The 27592-nt window shown below is 37.2% G+C and overlaps 1 protein-coding gene across 1 annotated transcript; it reads left to right on the forward strand.

The window, feature by feature from the left end:
* Nucleotides 1-3768: 3768 nt before the first annotated feature.
* On the forward strand, nt 3769-26268 carry LOC115695811 (cyanidin 3-O-galactoside 2''-O-xylosyltransferase FGGT1-like). Its single transcript, XM_061116966.1, has 3 exons — nt 3769-4783; nt 15139-15277; nt 25621-26268. Exons 1-3 carry the CDS (start codon nt 3866-3868, stop codon nt 25965-25967), a joined length of 1404 nt encoding a protein of 467 aa, XP_060972949.1. The 5' UTR covers nt 3769-3865; the 3' UTR covers nt 25968-26268.
* Nucleotides 26269-27592: the final 1324 nt, after the last annotated feature.

Below are 27592 nucleotides of genomic sequence, written 5' to 3' on the forward strand. Positions count from 1 at the left end.
AGCACAAGATTGGTAGCATTAAGATCTTTAGGCATCACCTTATTCCGGAAAAAATTCTGAACAAACCGAACCACATCATGACCCACAATATGCCAGCACTTCTGATAAAACGCAGGAGTCATCCCATCAGGACCCGGAGACTTATCAGGGTGCATTTGAAAAACCGCTGAGCGAACTTCCTCTTCCAAGACCGGTTGAAGTAACATAGCATTGTCGTCATCACTTATCGAAGGCTGAATTTTATCTAACACATCACTCCCATGAGACCCCAAAGAATGGAAAATATCAGTAAAATAATTAACCATTACCTGAGGTAAGCCAGACTCCCACTTAACCCAATCGCCCGCCTCATTCTGCAGTTGATGAATGAAGTTGTTTTTGCGGCGAGAACTAGCTGCAGCATGAAAATATTTTGTGTTTCTGTCCCCTTCTTTCAACCAAAGTTGCTTAGATCGCTGACGCCAAAAGATTTCTTTTTGATGGTAAATCTCAGCAAGTTGCTTCTTTGCAGCACGGTACTCAACCAGGGATGAATCATCAGAACAATTCTTCAAGGTACCAATTCTTCTTTTGCAGTGTTGAATCCTCTCTTTAAAATTACCCGTCAAATCATGACCCCAAGTTGCCAGAGGTTCCTGAACAGCCACAATCTTATCCACAATGTCGTTAGAAGTGCAACTACCCCATTGTTCCTGAATGATAGAAAAACAAGCCTCTTCACGGAGCCAAGCATTCTCAAAACGAAAAGCTTTCACAGAACCAGACTGAACCCGAAAGCTAGGGTCTAAAAGCAAGGGACAATGGTCAGAAGTGGTAAACAGAAGATTGCTCAACTTGGAATTAGGGAATAAATCCACCCACCCAGAATTAGCAAGAGCCCTATCCAACCTGACTTCAATCAAATTACCAGAAACTCTTCCTTTTTCCCAAGTAAACTGGTGCCCAAAGAGCTCCAAATCAACCAAATCACATTCAGAAACCACCTGTTGAAAACCTTCTATTAAACAGGAAGGATAAGGATTACCTCCTCTTTTATCAGCTTGACTCATAACATTGTTTAAGTCTCCAATGATACACCACGGTAGAGGCGATTCTTCCTTCAACACTCTCAAAAGAGCCCAAGTGTTTCTCCGAAGAGCCCGATTTGGCTCACCATACATGCCCGTTAGACGCCAATTTTGCACCTCGGTCTGATGAACCACTAAATCAATGTGATTTTGGGAAAAACCTCTAACTTCTGCGTCATTTTTATCCTTCCATAACATAGCTAGACCCCCTCCCCTTCCTTGAGCATCAACAGAAAACATACCTTCATAACCAAGCTGAGACGATAGAAGCTCCAATCTTGGTTTAGAACACAAAGTTTCACACAAAAAAATAAAAGTGGGTTTCTTTTGACAAACAACATCTTTAAGGAATTGAACCGTCCCTGGGTTCCCAAGCCCATGGCAATTCCAACTTAAAGTACTCATAATGATTGGCGAGCCCGATCCTTCGAGCCCGCCATTAAATCGTTTTTTGAGTGAGCACTTTTATCAAACCCCATTTCCATAACCAATCCCTCCATAGGCCCACTTGGCCTATTAACCATGCCCAACCCATCAGTAGGCCCAATCGGCCCATTAACCTCTTCTTTACCCAATATTTTCCTTTTATTATCTAAAAAAAGCAATCCCTCCTCATTTTCAATTATATCAGCCGCCACATGTGTATTCCCCATATCACATATATTTATTCCCTCCTTAGCCGCCACCTGTCTATTCCCCATATCATATATATTTACTCCCTCATTACTCCCAGCTATCACACCAACCCGATCCCCCATATTTCTCCCATTAACATCAATTAACCCTTCATTCACCCCTGTACCCGAGAAACTAGGAACAAAATTTCCATGTAATCCCTGATTACTTGGAACAGCATCTCCCCCATAACTCCCTCCTCCCACCACCGGCGCCGGACCTCCCTGAACTCCAGAGCTAGAAGAGCCCGATCTCAACCACTTCGCCCCCATAGCATACTGTGTTCGACGAGGAACAGCTTTCATGAAGGTACCATATGGCTTAACAATGGTGGATATAGGTTGAATAAAAAGACGAGAACAATATTGCTCTGTATGACCAATAATACCACAAATAAAGCAAAAGGTAGGTACAAATTCATACCTAAAATTGATCCAAAACCAGTCCCCACCGATTTGTTGGAGCTTCATTCTCCGCTTCAATGGCTTCTCAATATCTATCCGAACCCGCACCCGCAAATAATCTCTCCAAACTCCGTTAAAATTTTTTTCATCGGACTTCACAAAGCTGCCAATGTAATTTCCCGCATCCGTCACCAGCTTTTCAGTTTTAAAACCCGACTTAATATCGTGTAGCTGCACCCAGATTTCGAGATGGTGTAGTCGTACTGCCCTTGGAACGTCGCCTGGTTTTAGTCTCTCAAAAATCAGAGGTGCATTTTTGAATGTCCATGGACTTCGATCAACAACTCGCTGAACATCTATCTCATGATAGAACTGAAATATATATTTATTTTCCCCCAAATCTTTCACGTACATGCCCATCCCTGGTTTCCAAAGAACTGCCATTAAATTCTGCATCGCCATAAAGTCGATCGGAGCTTCTGTTAAGAATCGTCCAACAAGGCTCCATCTCGTGTCAATCTCTGCATCCTCTACCAATGGTTGTTCATACTGGACTGCCGCCTCTTCTTCCTCATCTAACGGAATGATCGAAAATTGATCTCGAACAGAATCTACTGAATCGTACGACGTAGACATACTTCCTCCAAAATACTTGACAGAAAAAATAATCAACAAAACCTTCTCACCATGTCAAAAAGACAAGACATACAATAACATGTTTTTTTATCATATTTTGATTTCCATGTAAAACTCGATACTTAATTATACTATTATCAATAAATATTATGTACACATTAGAGGGTGCTAAGAGAACCACTAGTCCCTTAACATTTCTCTTTATTATTATACCTAATCTTATACTAATTAAGTAGAAACACTTAATTTTCAACAACAAATTATAACCTCAACAAAATAACAAAGTACAGCCTATATATAACATACTATATAGACTATATAATATAATCATTATATTACAATGAAACTTTAAATTTATTAATGATTCACTACATCACGCGTTTTAAAAATAAATAAGTTATTTTTATTTTAGAGAAATTATCTCATATGTATAGGGATACACACGGGACAGAAAATTAGCAAGGAGTGTTCTCCCATCCCCATCCCAATTAAGAATTTTAATCTCTTTCCCGACTTATTCTCTATTGGGGATGGGGTAAGGATTCCCTTAATGAGAGGGGGTACCGGACAGGAAATCCCCTAATAAAAATAAAATTTAGAATAAAAATTTAAATATATAAAAAATATTAAACTATATAAAAATTAAAATATTATACATGAATTATTATTCAATAAAGTAATTATTATCCAAAACACAACTTAAAAAAATACTATACTAATATACTAAAAATTATAAACATAAATTATAAAATATAAAATATTACTAAAATTATAAAATAAAATACTAAATGGATCGTCGTCGAGAAAGTGTGATCGTTTAATATTTGGGGACAAAAATTAATCGCTGTCCCTGATACCCGTCCCATTAAGCAGTCCCCAAAGGACCCATATTTGGGAAGAAGATAACAAAATTACATCATGTCAATATATATATATATATATATATATGTAATGTGGCGTCTTCTGTTGTCCTTCCCAATTCCAATATTATATATAGACATGTATTTATATCTTCTTCCTTAGGTATTTTGAGTCTCATTTTATTTTTTTCCAGCTTAATATCCATATATAGGCAGAATAAGTATGGAGAAGTGTTATGGATCTACTCTACACATAGCAATGTATCCTTGGTTTGGTTTTGGCCACATCACCCCATTCCTCCACCTTTCCAATAAACTAGCCGAAAAAGGTCACACAATCTCTTTCATAATCCCACCCATAACCAAATCCAAAGTGGAACATTTGAATCGCTTTCCAAATCTCATAACTTTCTATCCAATCACCTTCCCCCACGTGGAAGGTCTCCCTTCTGGGGCTGAGACCACTCATGATGTTCCTTCTTCCATAAAAGATCTCATCAATATTGCCATGGACAAAACACAGAACCAAATCGAATTTCTTCTACGAAAACTTAAACCCCATTTCATCCTTTACGATTTTGCTTATTGGGTTCCCAACTTGGCTCGCCCCTTGGGCATAAAATCGATGCATTACTCTGTGGTGAATCCTGCTGCAACAGCTCACAGTGTGTCCCCTGCTGCTCTCCACAATCTTAGAGAATCAAAAATTACTGAGACTGACTTGATGAAACCTCTCCCAGGCTATCCAGATCCATCAATTCACCTCCATTTTCATGAGGCTCGAGCGCTTCGTATGTACTTAAGTGTCAAGCCTAGTAGTAATAGTGGGGTTGTTCATTTATTTGACCGCTTGTATATGAGTCTTGCAGAGTGTGATGTTATAGGGATCAAGGGTTGTAGAGAAATTGATGGCATGTTTGTTGACTTCCTTGAAAAAGATTTTAAGAAGCCTATTTTGCTTTCGGGACCACTTATACCAGACCCACCAAGTGAACCTCTAGAAAAGAAATGGGTTAACTATCTAAGTCAATTCAACCCCAACTCTGTCATATACTGTTGTTTTGGAAGTGAGGTCACCTTGTCCAAATCTCAATTCCAAGAGTTGTTGTTGGGTTTGGAGCTTTCTGGGTTGCCTTTTTTGGCTGTGTAAAGTCCTTTTTTTGGCAAGTTAGGTGACAAAATAATTTTTCCTTTTTATGGTAAGATTGCTATGCATTCATTTTCGAAATCTTACCTCTTTTATTCGGTTATTAGTTGCCATTTTCCTTGTTTGGAAAGTTGCACTTTCAGCTGAACTTTCCTTTGTTGAAAACTTCTCAAAAGAGAAGGAATTCTCTTTTGGAAAGTTGTCTTTTTTTAGGGAAACCTTGTTTATTGCCTTTACCTTATTGATTTCGATTGTATCTTGATACAATCAGAATATCTAATCTGTTTTTGGCAGGAATCAAGCATTGAAAGAAGATCGGACCCGATTTTAGTAAGTTTCCCGTTTCTGGGCAGATCTGCTTCGTCAGCAACCGAATCTGATGTAGCAGATCGTGTTTGTTTTTGGAAAGTTTTTGTACAGCTGCTAATTCGAACTTGTGGTTGCCTCTTTGGTTTCTATGATCTATAAATAGAGCCTAGAGAGCAACCATTCGGATTACCTCTTCCATTATTCATTTTCTACATTTATCTTTTGAGAGAAGAGAGTGTTTCTTTGTTTTGTGAGAGCCTAGTTGTTCACCTAGGTTCTAGTTGTTCTATTTCTGTTCTTACTCTATCCTAGAGGTTGTGAAGAACTACTTGACTGAACAAGAGATTGGTCTTCGGGAGAAGACTTGATAAAGCCTTACTTCGGGAGGAAGTAAGCACTTGGTCTTCGGGAGAAGACTTGTTGAAGCCTTACTTCGGGAGGAAGTAAGCACTTGGTCTTCGGGAGAAGACTTGTTGAAGCCTTACTTCGGGAGGAAGTAAGCACTCACACTTCAAAGACGAAGGGAGTTCGGGCTTGAAGGTGTTTCAAGAAGTCAGATTCATAAAGTGGATTACAAAGGATTGCGGCAATACTTTAGAGGGAGTCTAAACTTGTTTAAGTCAATTGTCTTTGTAATTTTGATACTTTATTAATTGATTTCATTCTCTGGGCGTGGCCCCGTGGACTAGGAGTGTTCGGGAGAACACTGATACCACGTACAAATCTCTTGTGTCAAGTTATTTATTTTTCTGCAAATATTTTATATTACTTTGTTCGGTTCTTTGTAGCGAGAATTACTTTCTTCTCTTGCAAACGCTTACGGTTTTTATATTTTCGTATATACAATCGACATTTGCAAAAACTCGGTTTTTCATTTGGTATCAGAGCGGGACACTAAACTCTTAGTGTGGTCCTATAACGTTTTTGTTAGAATGTCATTTTTTGCAGAAGGAAGTTCTATTTCTAGACCACCATTGCTTAATGACTCTAACTATCCTTACTGGAAAGTTAGAATGAGAGCCTTCATCAAATCTCAAGATGAGAAGGCGTGGAGAATGGTTCTATCAGGTTGGTCTCCTCCAGTTGAGACAGATTCTTCAGGTAATACTATTATAAAATCTGAACTGGAATGATCTATTGAAGATGATAAACTATCTGCCTACAATAGCAAAGCCTTGCATGCTATCTTTAATGGTGGAGGTGAGGGTTACATTAAACTTATATCATCTTGTGTTTCGCTAAGGAAGCTTGGGAGATTCTTCAAACTCGGTTTGAAGGAACTTCGATGTGAAAAGATCTAGATTTATCATGCTTCAAACTAAATTTGATGAGCTTAGAATGTTACGATAATGAAACTTTAATCGAATTCTATGAAAAATTATCGACATTGCTAATGAATATTTTGCTCTTGGAGAAAAGCTTGATGACTCGTTCTTGTGAGAAAAATTGTTAGAGTTCTTCCGCAGAGGTTTGATACGAAACTTTTGGCAATGGAGGAAGCTAAAGATTTTAGCACTATGAAAGTGGAAGAATTGATGGGTTCCTTACGTACTTTTGAATTAAATCAACATTAAACAAAAGGACAAACCCAAATCCATTGCTGATAAAGGTAAAAGTATTGCTTTGAAAGTTGCTGACAATGAAAATTCTGATAGTGAATGTGATGATGAGATTGCTTTATTAACTAAGAATTTTCAGAAATATATGAAAAAGATGGGAAATAAAAAGAATATTTCGAAAGGTTCAAAAGGTAATACTTTCATTAAACCATCTGTCTCTAACAAAAAGGGAATTCAGTGCAGGGAATGTGAAGGTTTTGGGCATATTCAATGCGAGTGTGCAAACACTTTGAAAAAGAATAAGAAAAGTTTCACTGTCACTTGGAGTGATGATGAAACCGAAAGTGATGAAGATATTATCGAAAATGTTGCCCTAACCTGTTATGACTAATGTGTTGTGTGATTCACGAGTGAAAGATAGATTGGTATGTCCGAATAATACCACCAAACAAGAGGAATCGTATTCGGATGAGTACGAAATCCGTGAAGAATCTCTTCGAATCATACAAAGTCATGTATGAAAAATGGATTCGAGTTGCTTCGAAAATAGAGAGTTGAATAAATTGAATAAAAAATTGTCTCATCGGTATAGAAATGTGTGAGTTGAAAATAAAAGAATATGAGACAAGTGTTTGTGATAAAGATGAAAAAATCTCTCTATTGAAGAAGGAACTTGAAAACTTTAAGAAAAATGTTCAAATGCTTAATCCTGGATCTTCTATTTTGAAAAAGCTCAGAATGCAGGTCAGAGAGGTTTTGCAGGCCTTGGTTCTAATGGAATGGAAAGTTCTGGAGTCACGAAGTTTGTAAAATCAAGTGTTCCAACGAATCACCATGAGGCTACAAACTCTGCCGTATCAATTTCACGGCTGTGGCGAAGAACGACTTCGATGCCGCAAAATCTCCGGGATTTTCGAAAAAGGTAAGATCTCGAGTAAAAAGATTTGTTCCCATTTGTCATTTACGTGGTAGAAAAGGACATATCGGACCTAAATGTTTCACATTAAATAACTTTGTTTAAAACAAATTATTTTGATAATTTGAAAAAATCTCAAAAGAAACATAAAGGTTTGAAACAAGTATGGGTGAAAAAGAAGTGTCTAGTGGTTTTTCCGATAAAGCTATTGCATCTCAAATGTGGTATTTTGACGAGTGGTTGCTCTCTAGACACATGACGGGTGACAAGGATTTTTTGACTAACATACGGCCTATGCAATGTGGAGAAGTCACTTTTGGTAATGGCTTATCGGGAAAAGTTGTAGGTATGGGAACTCTAAATTTTGAAGGGTTACCTGGCGAAAAATGTGATGTTAGTTGAAGGATCGAGGGCTAATTTACTTAGCATCGGTCAAATCTGTGATCAAGGGTTTATCGTTTCTTTTGATAGTGATCATTGTTATGTTATGAATGATGACAATGAATGTATCTTGCAAGGATTTCGATCCAATGATAAGCTGTTACACTCTAACCCCTGTGTTTACTTGTCACTCGGCTATCAACAACACCACGGATACGTGGCATGCCAAGCTTGGGCATATTAATTTTAAAAACCTGAAAAAGCTTGTCAAATGCGAGGTATTGTTCGAGGTCTTCCCAAGCTTGGTAAGAAAAGTGAAGGTAAGTGTGAACCGTGTCAACTTGGGAAGCAATTAAAAATCACTCACAAGCTGTGTCGATATCAATACCTCAAAGGTATTGGAATTGCTTCACATGGATCTTATGGGTCCAATCCAAGTTGAAAGTTTGAATGGTAAACGATATATCTTTGTGTGTGTTGATGATTTCTCTCGTTTTACTTGGGTAGATTTCTTAAGAGAAAAATCGACACTTTTGATGCCTTTAAAACTGCGTATGCGAGATTAAGAGTTGAGAAAGGTTGTAATATTGGGAAAATGGTTCGAATTCGAAGTGATCATGGTAAGGAGTTTGAAAATTCGTGTATGATGATTTTTGCAAGTCTACGGGTATAACTCATGAATTTTCAGCTCCCAAAACTCCTCAACAAAATGGAGTTGTTGAGAGGAAGAATCGAACTTTGCAGGAAATGGCAAGAGTGATGTTAAATAGCAAGAAGTTGACAAAGCGATTATGGGCTGAAGCTATTAACACGGCTTGCTACATAATAAACGAGTGTTTATTCGTCCGGGTACCTCAAAAACATCTTATGAAATGCGGAAAGGTAAGCGCCCCAATGTAAGTCATTTTCATGTTTTTGGATGTGTGTGTTATGTCTATAGAGATCGTGAGCATATTGGTAAATTTGATGCTAAAAGTGATGTTGGTGTGTTTATTGGATATTCCTTAAACAGTAGAGCTTATCGTGTTTATAACATGAGAACTCAAACTGTTTTGGAATCAGCTAATGTGGTTGTTGATGATTTTAGAGATTTTTCAGAGTTTTCCACAGAAGCCAAGATAGATAGTCTCATGGATATTCCTCCAAAAGTTGTAACAACGAGATCTGATGCGACAGAACCCATTGCGATGCCGCAAATGACGAATTCGCCGTCGCAATCGAAACCGGAGAACCGAACCGTCTATCTTGACCCATCCAAACATCATCAACGACTCTATTCGTAAAGAACCAAGCACCAGAGTCAAACTGAATCATCCAAAAGATCTCATCCTTGGAAATCCTGAAGAAAGCATGGTAACTCGCAGAAGGTACATTAATTTAATCAGCTTTCTTTGCTTTGTTTCTCAATATGAACCGAAAAATGTGAAGGAAGCCATGACCTTTGAGGAATGGCTCAATGCAATGCAAGAGGAACTCAACCAATTTGTTCGCAACAAGGTATGGATTTTGGTCCGAAGACCAAAAGGTATAAATGTTATTGGAACAAAGTGGTTATTTAAAAATAAAAGTGATGAGTTCGGTACAATTGTGAGAAACAAGGCTCGTTTGGTGGCACAAGGGTACACTCAGGTAGAAGGTATTGATTTTGATGAAACTTTTGCTCCTTTGTTGCAAGATTAGAATCAATACGTTTACTTTTATGTATTGCTTGTATTCTCAATATTAAATTGTTTCAAATGGATGTGAAATGTTGCCTTCCTTAATGGTATTTTGAATGAGGAAGTTTATGTTGAGCAACCAAAAGGATTCGAAGATCCTCAATTTCCGAGACCATGTATACAAACTTGAAAAAGCTTTGTATGGTCTGAAACAAGCTCCTCGAGCTTGGTATGAAAGGTTGACTCAATTTTTACTTTCTCATGGCTATCACAGAGGTAGTGTGGATAAAACTCTTTTCATCAAACATATAAAATCTGATTTTATCATTGCTCAAATTTATGTTGATGATATAGTTTTTGGGTCTACATCTAACCATGAAGTGCAGGTATTTGTTGATCAAATGAAAAGTGAATTTGAAATGAGCATGGTTGGTGAGCTTAATTTCTTTCTTGGTCTTCAAGTGAGACAAATGGAAGGAGGTACATTTGTATCTCAAAGCAAGTATGCTAAGAACCTTGTCAAGAAATTTGGCCTTGAATCGGCTAAGCGAGGTAAGTACTCCTATGAGCACCACATCGAAATTAACAAAAGATGAGAATGGAGTAAAGGTAGACACTACACTCTATCGTAGCATGATTGGAAGTCTTTTGTATTTAGCTGCTAGTCGCCACGATATATGTTACGGTGTGGGAGTGTGTGCTAGATATCAAAGTAATCCTATGGAATCTCATGTATCGAGTGTAAAAAGGATTATTAGATATGTTAATAGCACTCCGGATTATGGAATTTGGTACTCGAAAGACACCAATTCAAATCTTGCTTGTTTTAGTGATGCGGATTGGGCGGGGAAATGCGATGATCGAAAGAGCACAAGTGGAGGGTGTTTCTTCCTTGGGAATAATCTAGTATCTTGGCATAGCAAGAAACAGAATTACATCTCCTTATCCTCTGCCGAAGCTGAGTACATAGGCTGTGGCATTGTTGCACTCAACTATTGTGGTTGAAACAAATGTTGATTGATTATGGGTTTGATTTGAGTGTTTTGACTATTTTTTGTGACAATACTAGTGCCATAAATATTTCCAAAAATCCTGTTCAACACTCTAGAACAAAGCACATTGATATAAGACACCACTTTATTAGGGAACTTGTTGAAAATAAATCATTGCAATTAGAATATGTTGATATCGAAAAACAATTAGCCGATATTTTCACAAAGGCCACTAGATGCAAGTCGCTTTGACTCCTCAGAAAGTCTTTGGGAGTTTGCATTGTTTAATTTTATCTGTTCATCATTCGTGTACAATAGTGTTGTGTGATTCTTCTCTAGCTCTAATTCTTCTATCATTGTTTTTGACAAATCATGTTTATGCTTTTGGAATATAATTAGTTAGGATCTCTGTCTGATCATACTTTGTGATGGTGTGTTAAAAGATTCATGTTACTCTTTATTTGTGTCTGGGATTAAATAATGTTCTTATACAGAGTTGAGCAATTTTTGTTTCATGCTTGTCAGGCCCTTCTTTGGAATAGAGCTACCCATGCGAAGTGTGAAAGCCATCGATGAGTAAGGTTTGGAACATTGTAATTAGCAACTATGATGAGGATGCACTACCATAGAAAAGGGCTACCTTCAGTATGGTGTGAAAGCATCCAGTTGCGGGATCAATTTGAAAAAGGCGAAAAAGAAAAATCATGCCAAGGACAATGATCCTATTTTCACTGCACACACTTATGTCTGACAAGTGTGGTCAACTCTGTAAGTCTCCTCTATTAAAATTAAAGTAATAATCCTGGTTCACAATTCTCAGTAACATGCATATCTTTTTCCTCAACATCAATTAAGTATGATCATCTCATGAGATTCTAATTAGTTATTTTCCTTGAAAGCATAACATGTAATCTACTTTGTCAAGTGTCAATGATATTTGATTTCTCTGCTTGATTCGAATCACATATACTCACTGTACACATTATTTTTTTTAGTTTCGGTTTTATTTTAAAATAAAAAAAAAAATAAAAAAAAAAAAAAGAAGGAGGCGTGTGACTTGCTTCATGGGTCAAGGAAAATCTTGTGCATAAATGGTAAGTATCAACATTCATTCTTTCTTTGATTTATTATGATATTTTTCCAAGTAAAGATTAATCTTTATATGGTAATGTGTCTTTATTCTTGAAAGATTGCTTTATTTTTGGAAAAATTTGTTGGCATTTCTAGTTTCCTTTTAATTTTTTTAAAAAAAAAAAAAGGGGAAAGGAGTTGAGAAGTGGGCGGTTTCCTCTTTTGGTTCATGGGCTGGCAGTTTCATTTGATTTTTCAAAATTGGTTTCCTTTTTCTTGTTTTGATTCCAAGGTTATATAAACCAAATTTTGTCACTTACTTCACCACCTACCCGAACCTTCTTCTTGTTCCTTTGTCAGACACTATTCATCTTCTATTTCAGTTTCAAAATGGTGAGAACCAAAAATCTAGGGCACTCTAAAAAATTAGAAGAAACCGTCCCAACTCCTTCTAGTGCTCCCCCTGCTGCCTCAGTTCCTCCTCCTGCTATTGCAAAGCCTGGAGATTCATCGCTTCCCCAGCGTGAATCTCAAGCCGAGAAGCCAAAACGTCCACCCAAGCAAGTTGCTCGCAAATCTGTAAGGCCCTATCGCTTTGGACTTCGTCGTCTGAATCCTCGAAGGAATCTCCTCCTCCATTGGCTGTTCCTCCTGCTGCTGCATCAATGGCTGGCACCACTCCAACAGGCCCTTCCACTCGAACTCGAGCCCAGCAAGCCTCGGCTGAGAAAGAACTTCAAGCCTCTCAATCTCGAGAGAAGACTGCACCTCCAGCCAAGAAGAAACTCAAGACGAATCCTCCCTCGGCTTCCTCGAGTTCCAGTTCAGAAGAAGAGGATCCAATGGAAGTCTCTTCAGACAAATCAGTATCTCTGTATACTGAGAAGGACAGTGAAGACACAGAACTCGAGCCAGAGCCTCCTCGTTCAAAAGCGCACTGCCCGGCAAAGGCCTCTGCTTCTGCCAAAGGCAAGCGGCCCATGGAAGATCCTCCATCCGGTAATATCCCTTCCTCTATCTCTGGCTGTCCAACTTTTTACTATCGAGACAATGAGCGTGACTGGAATCTTTATGCAACTCGTAAGTTTGAAAGTGAGAGGAATTATGATTTGCATGCCCATCGTGTATATGGTATTGTAAAGTTCATTCAATTTCATCAATGGGAACACACTCTTACTGGTTTTATTGGATTCATTGCTAACATTGTTAAAGAGTTTTATGCTAATCTTACTGATGATTTCCTTGATGAGAACTCTAGACTGTATAGAAGAGTGTATGTTAGAGGTCACTGGTTCTCATTTTACGAAAAGGACATTGCTCGGGCTCTGCAATTGCACGAGAATGTTTCCAATCTTGTGATGTCCATGGATCGTGACTTGATGCACTGCGAACTCATCGGAGCTCGTTCGAGTGAAACCAGGGGAGAGTCTTCGAATTACTCACCTCACCTTTGCTCATGCTTCCCTTATGAGGTTTGCACTAAGCAATTGGGTTCCAAATTCGAACAAGACCGTGGTGTCTCAAGAAGTGGCTACACTCCTATACCGCATTACCTCTGGAACTTCCATTGATCTAGCCTCTCATATTCTCAACCAGATTGTCTCCTTTCGAAGAGGTAAAAAGCCAACCTTCAAACTTGTATTTCCAAATCTCATCTTTAAGGTCTTATCTTCCCAGAAGAATGTGGCCCAAGAACATGAAACTCTTGAGCCTCCCATCACTGGTCCCACATTCCAACCTTCTGAATACTTTGATGGTGGGTTCCAAAAACGGCCAAAGGCTGGTGCTGCTGCTGCTTCTGTTGGTGCAAGTTCAGGCTCTGCTTTGCGAGCTCACTGGAAGTCAAGTCGAACTTCAGAATGTGTACACTCGTCTTGAAGCAATGGCTGATGTCCAGCTTGACATGTCCAGGCAACTGACCACATTGATTAAACTCTCCAAAAATTAAAGTGTTATAGTTTGTTTCTTTTTACTTAAACTTTGGTCTCTTTTTGTTCTTTGTTTACTTTGGCCCTCCGATAAACAAAAAGGGGGAGAGATATTTATTTTTTTGGTTTGTTGCCCAACTCTGGACCCTCTTTTTCAGGGGGAGTTGTGGTGTGTTAGTACCTGTGAACTTAATGTTTCTTATTATTTAAAGTTAGCATGTTCTTTGTTTTTATTGTGATAATCGATTGTGTTACTCAGGGGGAGTAATATAGGTTGCTCTTGCTAACTTTGCATTGCAGGTACTTTATGGTAAAAATTATTTTGTTCATCTAAAGTGCCAAAGGGGGAGATTGTAAAGTCCTTTTTTTGGCAAGTTAGGTGACAAAATAATTTTTCCTTTTTATGGTAAGATTGCTATGCATTCATTTTCGAAATCTTACCTCTTTTATTCGGTTATTAGTTGCCATTTTCCTTGTTTGGAAAGTTGCACTTTCAGCTGAACTTTCCTTTGTTGAAAACTTCTCAAAAGAGAAGGAATTCTCTTTTGGAAAGTTGTCTTTTTTTAGGGAAACCTTGTTTATTGCCTTTACCTTATTGATTTCGATTGTATCTTGATACAATCAGAATATGTAATCTGTTTTTGGCAGGAATCAAGCATTGAAAGAAGATCGGACCCGATTTTAGTAAGTTTCCCGTTTAGGCGGATCTTCGTCGGCAATAATACGATGTAGCAGATCGTGTTTGTTTTTGGAAAGTTTTTGTACAGCTGCTAATTCGAACTTGTGGTTGCCTCTTTGGTTTCTATGATCTATAAATAGAGCCTAGAGAGCAACCATTCGGATTACCTCTTCCATTATTCATTTTCTACATTTATCTTTTGAGAGAAGAGAGTGTTTCTTTGTTTTGTGAGAGCCTAGTTGTTCACCTAGGTTCTAGTTGTTCTATTTCTGTTCTTACTCTATCCTAGAGGTTGTGAAGAACTACTTGACTGAACAAGAGATTGGTCTTCGGGAGAAGACTTGATAAAGCCTTACTTCGGGAGGAAGTAAGCACTTGGTCTTCGGGAGAAGACTTGTTGAAGCCTTACTTCGGGAGGAAGTAAGCACTTGGTCTTCGGGAGAAGACTTGTTGAAGCCTTACTTCGGGAGGAAGTAAGCACTCACACTTCAAAGACGAAGGGAGTTCGGGCTTGAAGGTGTTTCAAGAAGTCAGATTCATAAAGTGGATTACAAAGGATTGCGGCAATACTTTAGAGGGAGTCTAAACTTGTTTAAGTCAATTGTCTTTGTAATTTTGATACTTTATTAATTGATTTCATTCTCTGGGCGTGGCCCCGTGGACTAGGAGTGTTCGGGAGAACACTGATACCACGTACAAATCTCTTGTGTCAAGTTATTTATTTTTCTGCAAATATTTTATATTACGCTTTGTTCGGTTTTCTTTGTAAGCAGAATTACTTTCTGCTGCTGCAAACGCTTACAGTTTTTATATTTTCGTATATACAACTGACATTTGCAAAAACTCGGTTTTTCAGGCTGTTTTAAGAACACCTTCAGGAGCTGATTCCATTGAGGAAGCTTTACCAGATGGATTTCAGGAGCGAATTGGAGGAAGGGGAGTGGTTTATGGAGGTTGGATTCAGCAACCACAAATCTTGAACCACCCTTCTATTGGTTTATGAAAAACCGTGTTTTTGCAAATGTCAGTTGTATATAAGAAACTATAAAAACTGTAAGCGTTTGCGCAAAGAGTAATTCGCAAAGAAAACCGAACAAAAGCGAATATAAAATATTTGCGTAAAAATAAATAACTTGACACAAGAGATTTATACGTGGTATCAGTGTTCTCACGAACACTCCTAGTCCACGGGGCCACGCCCAGAGAATGAAATCAATTAATAAAGTATCAAAATTACAAAGACAATTGACTTAAACAAGTTTAGACTCCCTCTAAAGTATTGCCGCAATCCTTTGTAATCCACTTTATGAATCTGACTTCTTGAAACACCTTCAAGCCCGAACTCCCTTCGTCTTTGAAGTGTGAGTGCTTACTTCCTCCCGAAGTAAGGCTTCAACAAGTCTTCTCCCGAAGACCAAGTGCTTACTTCCTCCCGAAGTAAGGCTTCAACAAGTCTTCTCCCGAAGACCAAGTGCTTACTTCCTCCCGAAGTAAGGCTTTATCAAGTCTTCTCCCGAAGACCAATCTCTTGTTCAGTCAAGTAGTTCTTCACAACCTCTAGGATAGAGTAAGAACAGAAATAGAACAACTAGAACCTAGATGAACAACTAGGCTCTCACAAAACAAAGAAAGACTCTCTTCTCTCAAAAGATAAATGTAGAAAATGAATAATGGAAGAGGTAATCCGAATGGTTGCTCTCTAGGCTCTATTTATAGATCATAGAAACCAAAGAGGCAACCACAAGTTCAAATTAGCAGCTGTACAAAAACTTTCCAAAAACAAACACGATCTGCTACATCAGATTCGGTTGCTGACGAAGCAGATCTGCCTTAAACGGAAACTTACTAGAATCGGGTCCGATCTTCTTTCAAAGCTTGATTCCTGCCAAAAACAGATTAGATATTCTGATTGTATCAAGATACAATCGAAATTAAAAAGGAAAAGGCAATAATCAAAGTTTCCCTTAAAAGGACAACTTTCCAAAAGAGAATTTCTTCTCTTTTGAGAAGTTTTCAACAAAGGAAAGTTCAGCTGAAAGTGCAACTTTCCAAACAAGGAGAATGGCAACTTATAACCGAATAAAAGAGGTAAGATTTCGAAAATGAATGCATAGCAATCTTACCATAAAAAGGAAAAATTATTTTGTCACCTAACTTGCCAAAAAAGGACTTTACAATCTCCCCCTTTGGCACTTTAGATGAACAAAATAATTTTTACCATAAAGTACCTGCAATGCAAAGTTAGCAAGAGCAAAAAATACTACTCCCCCTGAGCAACACAATCGAATATCACAATAAAAACAAAGAGCATGCTAACTTTAAATAATAAGAAACATTAAGTTCACAAGTACTAACAAACCACAACTCCCCCTGAAAAAGAGGGTCCAGAGTTGGGCAACAAATCAAAAAATAAATATCTCTCCCCCTTTTTGTTTATCGGAGTGCCAAAGTAAACAAAGAACAAAAATAGACCAAAGTTTAAGTAAAAAGAAACAAACTATAACACTTTAATTTTTGGAGATTTTAATCAATGTGGTCGATACTGGACATGTCAAGCCGGACATCGACCATTGCTTCAAGACGAGTGTACACATTCGAAGTTCGTACTTGACTTCGTGAGCTCGCAGCGGCGAGCCTGAACTTGCACCAGCAGAAGCAGCAGCAGCACCAGCCTTTGGTCGTTTTTGGAACCCACCATCAAAGTATTCAGAAGGTTGGAATGTGGGACCAGTGATGGGAGGCTCAAGAGTTTCATGTTCTTGGGCCACATTCTTCTGGGAAGATAAAACCTTAAAGATGAGATTTGGAAATACAAGTTTGAAGGTTGGCTTTTTACCTCTTCGAAAGGAGACAATCTGGTTGAGAATATGAGAGGCTAGATCAATGGAAGTTCCAGAGGTGATGCGGTATAGGAGTGTAGCCACTTCTTGAGACACCATGGTCTTGTTCGAATTTGGAACCCAATTGCTTAGTGCAAACCTCATAAGGGAAGCATGAGCAAAGGTGAGGTGAGTAATTCGAAGACTCTCCCCTGGTTTCAATTCTGAACGAGCTCCAGTGAGTTCAGAGTGCATCAAGTCACGATCCATGGACATCACAGCATTGGAAACATTCTCAGGCAATTGCAGAGCCTGAGCAATGTCCTTTTCAGAAAATGAGAACCAGTGACCTCTAACATACACTCTTCTATACAGTCTAGAGTTCTCATCAAGGAAATCATCAGTAAGATTAGCATAAAACTCTTTAACAATGTTAGCAATGAAACCAATAAAACCAGTAAGAGTGTGTTCCCATTGATGAAATTGGATGAACTTTACAATACCATAAACACGATGGGCATGTAAATCATAATTCCTCTCACTTTCAAACTTACGAGTTGCATAAAGATTCCAGTCACGCTCATTGTCTCGATAGTAAAAAGTTGAACAGCCAGAGATAGAGGAAGGGATATTACCAGATGGAGGATCTTCCATGGGCTGCTTGCCTTTGGCAGCAGCAGAGGCCTTTGCCGCAGGCGCTTTTGAACGAGGAGGCTCTGGCTCGAGTTCTGTGTCCTCACTGTCCTTCTCAGTATGCAGAGAAACTGATTTGTCTGAAGAAACTTCCATTGGATCCTCTTCTTCTGAACTGGAACTCGAGGAAGCCGAGGGAGGATTGGTCTTGAGTTTCTTCTTGGCTGGAGGAGCAGACTTCTCTCGAGATTGAGAGGCTTGAAGTTCTTTCTCAGCCGAGGCTTGCTGGGCTCGAGTTCGAGTGGAAGGGCCTGTTGGAGTGGTGCCAGCCATTGATGCAGCAGGAGGAGGAACGGCCAATGGAGGAGGAGATTCCTTCGAGGATTCAGACGACGAAGTCCAGGTGCGATAGGGCCTTACAGATTTGCGAGCAACTTGCTTGGGTGGACGTTTTGACTTCACGGCTTGAGATTCACGCTGGGGAAGCGATGAATCTCCAGGCTTTGCAACAGCAGGAGGAGGAACTGAGGCAGCAGGGGGTGCACTAGAAGGAGTTGGGACGGTTTCTTCTAATTTTTTTGAGTGCCCTAGATTCTTGGTTCTCACCATTTTGAAACTGAAGGAGAAGATGAATAGTGTTTGACAGAGAAACAAGAAAGAGGGTTCGGGTAGGTGGTGAAATAAGTGACAAAATTTGGTTTATATAACCTTGGAATCAAAACAAGAAAAAGGAAACCAATTTTGAAAATTCAAAATGAAACCGCCAGCCCATGAACCAAAAGAGGAAACCGCCCACTTCTCAACTCCTTTCCCCTTTTTTTTTTTTTAAAAAAAAAATAAAAGGAAACTAGAAATGCCAACAAATTTTTCCAAAAATAAAGCAATCTTTCAAGAATAAAGACACATTACCATATAAAGATTAATCTTTACTTGGAAAAATATCATAATAAATCAAAGAAAGAATGAATGTTGATACTTACCATTTATGCACAAGATTTTCCTTGACCCATGAAGCAAGTCACACGCCTCCCTCTTTTTTTTTTTTTTATTTTTTTTTATTTTAAAATAAAACCGAAACTAAAAAAATAATGTGTACAGTGAGTATATGTGATTCGAATCAAGCAGAGAAATCAAATATCATTGACAATTGACAAAGTAGATTACATGTTATGCTTTCAAGGAAAATAACTAATTAGAATCTCATGAGATGATCATACTTAATTGATGTTGAGGAAAAAGATATGCATGTTACTGAGAATTGTGAACCAGGATTATTACTTTAATTTTAATAGAGGAGACTTACAGAGTTGACCACACTTGTCAGACATAAGTGTGTGCAGTGAAAATAGGATCATTGTCCTTGGCATGATTTTTCTTTTTCGCCTTTTTCAAATTGATCCCGCAACTGGATGCTTTCACACCATACTGAGGGTAGCCCTTTTCTATGGTAGTGCATCCTCATCATAGTTGCTAATTACAATGTTCCAGCTTACTCATCAGATGGCTTTCACACTTCAGTATGGGTAGCTCTATTCCAAAGAAGGGGCCTGACAAGCATGAAACAAAAATTGCTCAACTCTGTATAAGAACATTATTTAATCCCAGACACAAATAAAGAGTAACATGAATCTTTTAACACAACATCACAAAGTATGATCAGACAGAGATCCTAACTAATTATATTCCAAAAGCATAAACATGATTTGTCAAAAACAATGATAGAAGAATTAGAGCTAGAGAAGAATCACACAACACTATTGTACACGAATGATGAACAGATAAAATTAAACAATGCAAACTCCCAAAGACTTTCTGAGGGAGTCAAAGCGACTTGCATCTAGGGCCTTTGTGAAAATATCAGCTAATTGTTTTTCAGTATCAACATATTCTAATTGCAATGATTTATTTTCAACAAGTTCCCTAATAAAGTGGTGTCTTATATCAATGTGCTTTGTTCTAGAGTGTTGAACAGGATTTTTGGAAATATTTATGGCACTAGTATTGTCACAAAAAATAGTCAAAACACCCAAATCAAACCCATAATCAATCAACATTTGTTTCAACCACAATAATTGAGTGCAACAACTGCCAGCAGCTATGTACTCAGCTTCGGCAGTGGATAAGGAGATGGAATTCTGTTTCTTGCTATGCCAAGATACTAGATTATTCCCAAGGAAGAAACACCCTCCACTTGTGCTCTTTCGATCATCAGCATTTCCTGCCCAATCTGCATCACTAAAACAAGCAAGATTTGAATTGGTATCTTTCGAGTACCAAATTCCATAATCAGGAGTGCTATTAACATATCTAATAATCCTTTTTACAACTGATACATGAGATTCCATAGGATTACTTTGATATCTAGCACACACTCCCACACTGTAACATATATCAGGGCGACTAGCAGTTAAATACAAAAGACTTCCAATCATGCTACGATAGAGTGTAGTGTCGACCTTTACTCCATTCTCATCTTTTGTTAATTTCAGTGTGGTGCTCATTGGAGTACTTACCTGCTTAGCCGATTCAAGGCCAAATTTCTTGACAAGGTTCTTAGCATACTTGCTTTGAGATACAAATGTACCTCCTTCCATTTGTCTCACTTGAAGACCAAGAAAGAAATTAAGCTCACCAACCATGCTCATTTCAAATTCACTTTTCATTTGATCAACAAATACCTGCACTTCATGGTTAGATGTAGACCCAAAAACTATATCATCAACATAAATTTGAGCAATGATAAAATCAGATTTTATATGTTTGATGAAAAGAGTTTTATCCACACTACCTCTGTGATAGCCATGAGAAAGTAAAAATTGAGTCAACCTTTCATACCAAGCTCGAGGAGCTTGTTTCAGACCATACAAAGCTTTTTCAAGTTTGTATACATGGTCTGGAAATTGAGGATCTTCGAATCCTTTTGGTTGCTCAACATAAACTTCCTCATTCAAAATACCATTAAGGAAGGCAGATTTCACATCCATTTGAAACAATTTAATATTGAGAATACAAGCAATACATAAAAGTAAACGTATTGATTCTAATCTTGCAACAGGAGCAAAAGTTTCATCAAAATCAATACCTTCTACCTGAGTGTACCCTTGTGCCACCAAACGAGCCTTGTTTCTTACAATTGTACCGAACTCATCACTTTTATTTTTAAACAACCACTTTGTTCCAATAACATTTATACCTCTTGGTCTTCGGACCAAAATCCATACCTTGTTGCGAACAAATTGGTTGAGTTCCTCTTGCATTGCGTTGAGCCATTCCTCAAAGGTCATGGCTTCCTTCACATTTTTCGGTTCATATTGAGAAACAAAGCAAAGAAAGCTGATTAAATTAATATACCTTCTGCGAGTTACCATGCTTTCTTCAGGATTTCCAAGGATGAGATCTTTTGGATGATTTAGTTTGACTCTGGTGCTTGGTTCTTTCTGAATAGAGTCAGTGATGATGTTTGGATGAGTCAAGATAGGCGGTTCTGGATCTCCAGTTTCAGTTGCAGCAGCAGATTCGTCATTTGCAGCAACAGCAATGGGTTCTGCTGCATCAGGATCTGCTGTTACAACTCTTGGAGGAGTATCCATGAGACTATCTATCTTGGCTTCTGTGGAAAATTCTGAAAAATCTCTAAAATCATCAACAACCACATTAGCTGATTCCAAAACAGTTTGAGTTCTCATGTTATAAACACGATAAGCTCTACTGTTTAAGGAATATCCAATAAACACACCAACATCACTTTTAGCATCAAATTTACCAATATGCTCACGATCTCTATAGACATAACACACACATCCAAAAACATGAAAATGACTTACATTGGGGCGCTTACCTTTCCAGATTTCATAAGATGTTTTTGAGGTACCTGGACGAATAAACACTCTGTTTATTATGTAGCAAGCTGTGTTAATAGCTTCAGCCCATAATCGCTTAGTCAACTTCTTGCTATTTAACCTCACTCTTGCCATTTCCTGCAAAGTTCGATTCTTCCTCTCAACAACTCCATTTTGTTGAGGAGTTTTGGGAGCTGAAAATTCATGAGTTATACCTGTAGACTTGCAAAAATCATCATACACAGAATTTTCAAACTCCTTACCATGATCACTTCGAATTCGAACAATTTTCCCAATATTACAACCTTTCTCAACTCTTAATCTCAGACAAAGAGTTTTAAAGGCATCAAAAGTGTCAGATTTTTCTCTTAAGAAATCTACCCAAGTAAAACGAGAGAAATCATCAACACACACAAAGATATATCGTTTACCATTCAAACTTTCAACTTGGATTGGACCCATAAGATCCATGTGAAGCAATTCCAATACCTTTGAGGTATTGATATCAGACACAGGCTTGTGAGTGATTTTTAATTGCTTTCCAAGTTGACACGGTTCACACTTACCTTCACTTTCCTTACCAAGCTTGGGAAGACCTCGAACAATACCTGCATTTGACAATTTTTTCAGGTTTTTAAAATTGATATGCCCAAGCTTGGCATGCCACAGATCTGTGGTGTTGTTGATAGCTGAGTGACAAGTAAACACAGGGGTTAGAGTGTAACGATTATCATTGGATCGAAATCCTTGCAAGATACATTCATTGTCATCATTCATAACATAACAATGATCACTATCAAAAGAAACGATAAACCCTTGATCACGCATTTGGTCGATGCTAAGTAAATTAGCCCTCGGCCCTTCAACTAACATCACATTTTTCGCCCAGGTAACCCTTCAAAATTTAGAGTTCCCATACCAACAACTTTTCCTGATAAGCCATTACCAAAAGTGACTTCTCCACATTGCATAGGCCGTATGTTAGTCAAGAAATCCTTGTCACCTGTCATATGTCTAGAGCAACCACTGTCAAAGTACCACATTTGAGATGCGGCGATTTATCGAAAAACCGGCTAGACACTTCTTTTTCACACATATTTGTTTCAAACCTTTATGTTTCTTTTGAGATTTTTTCAAATTATCAAAATAATTTGTTTTAAACGAGTTGTTCAATGTGAAACATTTAGGTACGATATGTCCTTTTCTTCCACAAAAATGACAAATGGGAACAAATCTTTTTACCTGAGAGCTTACCCTTTTCGAAAATCCTGGAGATTTTACGGCATCGAAGCATTCTTCGCCACGCCGTGAAACTGTTACGGCAGAGTTTGTAGCCTCATGGTGAATCGTTGGAACACTAGATTTTACAAACTTCGTGACTCCAGAACTTTCCATTCCATTAGAACCAAGGCCTGCAAAACCTCTCTGACCTGCATTCTGAGCTTTTTCAAAAATAGAAGATCCAGGATTAAGCATTTGAACATTTTTCTTAAAGTTTTCAAGTTCCTTCTTCAATAGAGAGATTTTTTCATCTTTATCACAAACACTTGTCTCATATTCTTTTATTTTCAACTCACACATTTCAATCTGATGAGACAATTTTTTATTCAATTTATTCAACTCTCTATTTTCAGAAGCAACCTGAATCCATTTTTCATACATGACTTTGTATGATTCAGCAAGAGATTCTTCACGGATTTCGGACTCATCCGAATACGATTCCTCTTGTTTGGTGGTATTATTCGGTACATACCAATCTATCTTTCACCTGTGAATCACACAACACATTAGTCATAACAGGTTAGGGCAACATTTTCGATAATATCTTCATCACTTTCGGTTTCATCATCACTCCAAGTGACATTGAAACTTTTCTTATTCTTTTTCAAAGTGTTTGCACACTCGCATTGAATATGCCCAAAACCTTCACATTCCCTGCACTGAATTCCCTTTTTGTTAGAGACAGATGGTTTAATGAAAGCATTACCTTTTGAACCTTTCGAAATATTCTTTTTATTTCCCATCTTTTTCATATATTTATGAAAATTCTTAGTTAATAAAGCAATCTCATCATCACATTCACTATCAGAATTTTCATTATTAGCAACTTTCAAAGCAATACTTTTACCTTTATCAGCAATGGATTTGGGTTTGTCCTTTTGTTTAATCTGTTGATTTAATTCAAAAGTACGTAAGGAACCCATCAATTCTTCCACTTTCATAGTGCTAAAATCTTTAGCTTCCTCCATTGCCAAAAGTTTCGTATCAAACCTCTCTGGAAGAACTCTAACAATTTTTCTCACAAGAACAGAGTCATCAAGCTTTTCTCCAAGAGCAAAATATTCATTAGCAATGTCAGATAATTTTTCATAGAATTCAGTTAAAGTTTCATTATCAGACATTCTAAGTTCATCAAATTTAGTTTGAAGCATGATAAATCTAGATCTTTTCACATCGAAGTTCCTTCAAACCGAGTTTGAAGAATCTCCCAAGCTTCCTTAGCGAAACACAAGATGATATAAGTTTAATGTAACCCTCACCTACACCATTAAAGATAGCATGCAAGGCTTTGCTATTGTAGGCGCATAGTTTATCATCTTCAATAGACCATTCCAGTTCAGATTTTATAATAGTATTACCTGAAGAATCTGTCTCAACTGGAGGAGACCAACCTGATAGAACCATTCTCCACGCCTTCTCATCTTGAGATTTGATGAAGGCTCTCATTCTAACTTTCCAGTAAGGATAGTTAGAGTCATTAAGCAATGGTGGTCTAGAAATAGAACTTCCTTCTGCAAAAAATGACATTCTAACAAAAACGTTATAGGACCACACTAAGAGTTTAGTGTCCCGCTCTGATACCAAGTGAAAAACCGTGTTTTTGCAAATGTCAGTTGTATATAAGAAACTATAAAAACTGTAAGCGTTTGCAGCAGCAGAAAGTAATTACGCTACAAAAGCTGAACGAGCGTAATATAAAATATTTGCAGAAAAATAAATAACTTGACACAAGAGATTTATACGTGGTATCAGTGTTCTCACGAACACTCCTAGTCCACGGGGCCACGCCCAGAGAATGAAATCAATTAATAAAGTATCAAAATTACAAAGACAATTGACTTAAACAAGTTTAGACTCCCTCTAAAGTATTGCCGCAATCCTTTGTAATCCACTTTATGAATCTGACTTCTTGAAACACCTTCAAGCCCGAACTCCCTTCGTCTTTGAAGTGTGAGTGCTTACTTCCTCCCGAAGTAAGGCTTCAACAAGTCTTCTCCCGAAGACCAAGTGCTTACTTCCTCCCGAAGTAAGGCTTCAACAAGTCTTCTCCCGAAGACCAAGTGCTTACTTCCTCCCGAAGTAAGGCTTTATCAAGTCTTCTCCCGAAGACCAATCTCTTGTTCAGTCAAGTAGTTCTTCACAACCTCTAGGATAGAGTAAGAACAGAAATAGAACAACTAGAACCTAGATGAACAACTAGGCTCTCACAAAACAAAGAAAGACTCTCTTCTCTCAAAAGATAAATGTAGAAAATGAATAATGGAAGAGGTAATCCGAATGGTTGCTCTCTAGGCTCTATTTATAGATCATAGAAACCAAAGAGGCAACCACAAGTTCAAATTAGCAGCTGTACAAAAACTTTCCAAAAACAAACACGATCTGCTACATCAGATTCGGTTGCTGACGAAGCGTATCCGCCTGCAAACGGAAACTTACTAGAATCGGGTCCGATCTTCTTTCAAAGCTTGATTCCTGCCAAAAACAGATTAGATATTCTGATTGTATCAAGATACAATCGAAATTAAAAAGGAAAAGGCAATAATCAAAGTTTCCCTTAAAAGGACAACTTTCCAAAAGAGAATTTCTTCTCTTTTGAGAAGTTTTCAACAAAGGAAAGTTCAGCTGAAAGTGCAACTTTCCAAACAAGGAGAATGGCAACTTATAACCGAATAAAAGAGGTAAGATTTCGAAAATGAATGCATAGCAATCTTACCATAAAAAGGAAAAATTATTTTGTCACCTAACTTGCCAAAAAAGGACTTTACAGTTTATTTGTCACACATTGTGGTTGGGGATCTTTATTAGAGGTATTGGGAGCCAAATCCAAATGTGAGCTTGTGCTCATACCGATGATAGGTGATCAAATTTATAATGCGAGGACATTTGGGAATACATTGAAGGCTGGTATTGAAGTGGAGAAAAGTGAAGAAGAAGGGTTGTTTACTAAAGAAAGTGTCGTCGAAGCGATTAAGACACTCATGGAACAAGATAATGATGTTGGTAAAGAGGTTAGGACCAATCTTGCCAAGTTACGACAATTGATTCTTCGCCACAATTTTGAATCTTCTTATGTTGAGGATTTCATTAACAAGCTCAAAACTCTATTGGGATGAATAAGGATAACAAGTCGATTACAATATTTGATTTGTTGTTGGAATAAACAAGCTTTATCTATTTCTCTTTCTTTACGTTTACTTTTTGGTTTGGTTATTTTGTTGTTTCAATTACTTTGAAATGATGTTATTTTCTTTGTTAAAGGGTTTGAGAATAAGGTGTCTCATTGGTTATGTTGCTTTTAATATTCTATCCTAATGATTGGGTTTTTAATGGGGATTGAGTGCTATTTTATTGGCAGATTGTTAATGAAATTGTTTTGATTTGTTCAAAAAAAAATATTGTAATCATATTAATTGTATTTGGTTTGGTGAGAGAATGATGTAATGGAATAAGAGTTGTATTGATCATAAATACCATTTTGGACCTTCTGTTTTACAAAAGTTAACAATTGGACCCTGTGTTTTGTTAAATGACAAAATGGACCTTGTATTTTCTAAAATAGTACAAATAGGACCCTGAATTGATTTTTTTGTCAAAATAAAGTTTAATTATAATCTGATCTAAAAGTACTATGACAAAACTGTTTACATTTTCTGTATCTGTTCGTATTAAGCATTGTCTTCAAGTTGGTTGTATTAAAAAAAAGTTGTCAAAAATTAAGCTCAGGGTCTTATTTTTACTATTTTAGAAAATACAGGGTCCATTTTGTCATTTAACAAAACACATGGTCCAATCTGTAACTTTTGCAAAATACAGGGTCCAAAATGGTATTTACCCAAATATCTTTATAGTTTATACTTTTATAATTATAAAATATTTAAAAGAAAGGGTACTTAAAATAGCCTATTATTATTTTTGTAATGAGTAGGATTGAACATTTCGAGCCCCATCTGAACTCGAACCGGTGAACCTGCAATTTTTTTTTTTAAAAAAAAAAATATTCAGGCAGATCGGGTTCAACCCGGTACCCTTTGGGCGGATTCGCGGGTTGAATTCTTAGGAGTTCCGAGCTTCGGGTTGAACCCGAACTCGTCTGCCAACCTGCATATTTAATATATTATGTATATATATATATTATTTTTTATTATATTTTATATATATTAATTAAAAAATAAAATAGAATTAAAAATATAAAACCCTAAAATTGTTATATTATATATGTTTGATTTAATAAATAAAAAAAAATAATTATTTGAACAAAAAATTAATTTTTTTAAAGAGTTGACCTAGTTGATCGAGTCAACCCGCCAACTCGGTCAACCCGGCCAATCGAAATCCGCCAACCTACCAATTCGTGCCCTATCTGGGTCCGAATTTGGTTTTATATGTTTTTTTTAACCTGAAACCTGGGAACCCGAAACCCGGTAAATTCGCCCATAAAAATTACATTAGTTTTTGTATGTTACAAAATCTAATTAAGAAAAAAAGATAAATAATGTGACAGATCTATTTATTATCATTACAAACTAAACCAAAACGTTATAGTTCAGTATTTATTATTATTATTAGTATTTAGTATTTAGTTTTTTGCTTTTTTTATTATTATTATTATTATTATTATTATTATTATTATTTGGTTAGTTACATAATGTTTTTATATTATACTTTATAAAATTATTTGTAATTTTTTCTATATATTTATAATATTTTTACTTAATTAATTATTTTTTCTTAATTTAAA

This window comes from Cannabis sativa, chromosome 6, assembly GCF_029168945.1.
Source record: "Cannabis sativa cultivar Pink pepper isolate KNU-18-1 chromosome 6, ASM2916894v1, whole genome shotgun sequence".
In the NCBI taxonomy this organism is placed as follows: Eukaryota; Viridiplantae; Streptophyta; class Magnoliopsida; order Rosales; family Cannabaceae; genus Cannabis; species Cannabis sativa.

Excerpts from the sequence above, each read along its gene's own strand:
- LOC115695811 (XM_061116966.1), top strand. The coding sequence starts at position 3,866 with ATGGAGAAGTGTTATGGATCTACTCTACACATAGCAATGTATCCTTGG. Across the intron at positions 4,784-15,138 it reads TTTCTGGGTTGCCTTTTTTG|GCTGTTTTAAGAACACCTTC; the intron begins GCTGTGTAAAGT and ends TCGGTTTTTCAG. Across the intron at positions 15,278-25,620 it reads CTTGAACCACCCTTCTATTG|GTTTATTTGTCACACATTGT; the intron begins GTTTATGAAAAA and ends AAGGACTTTACA.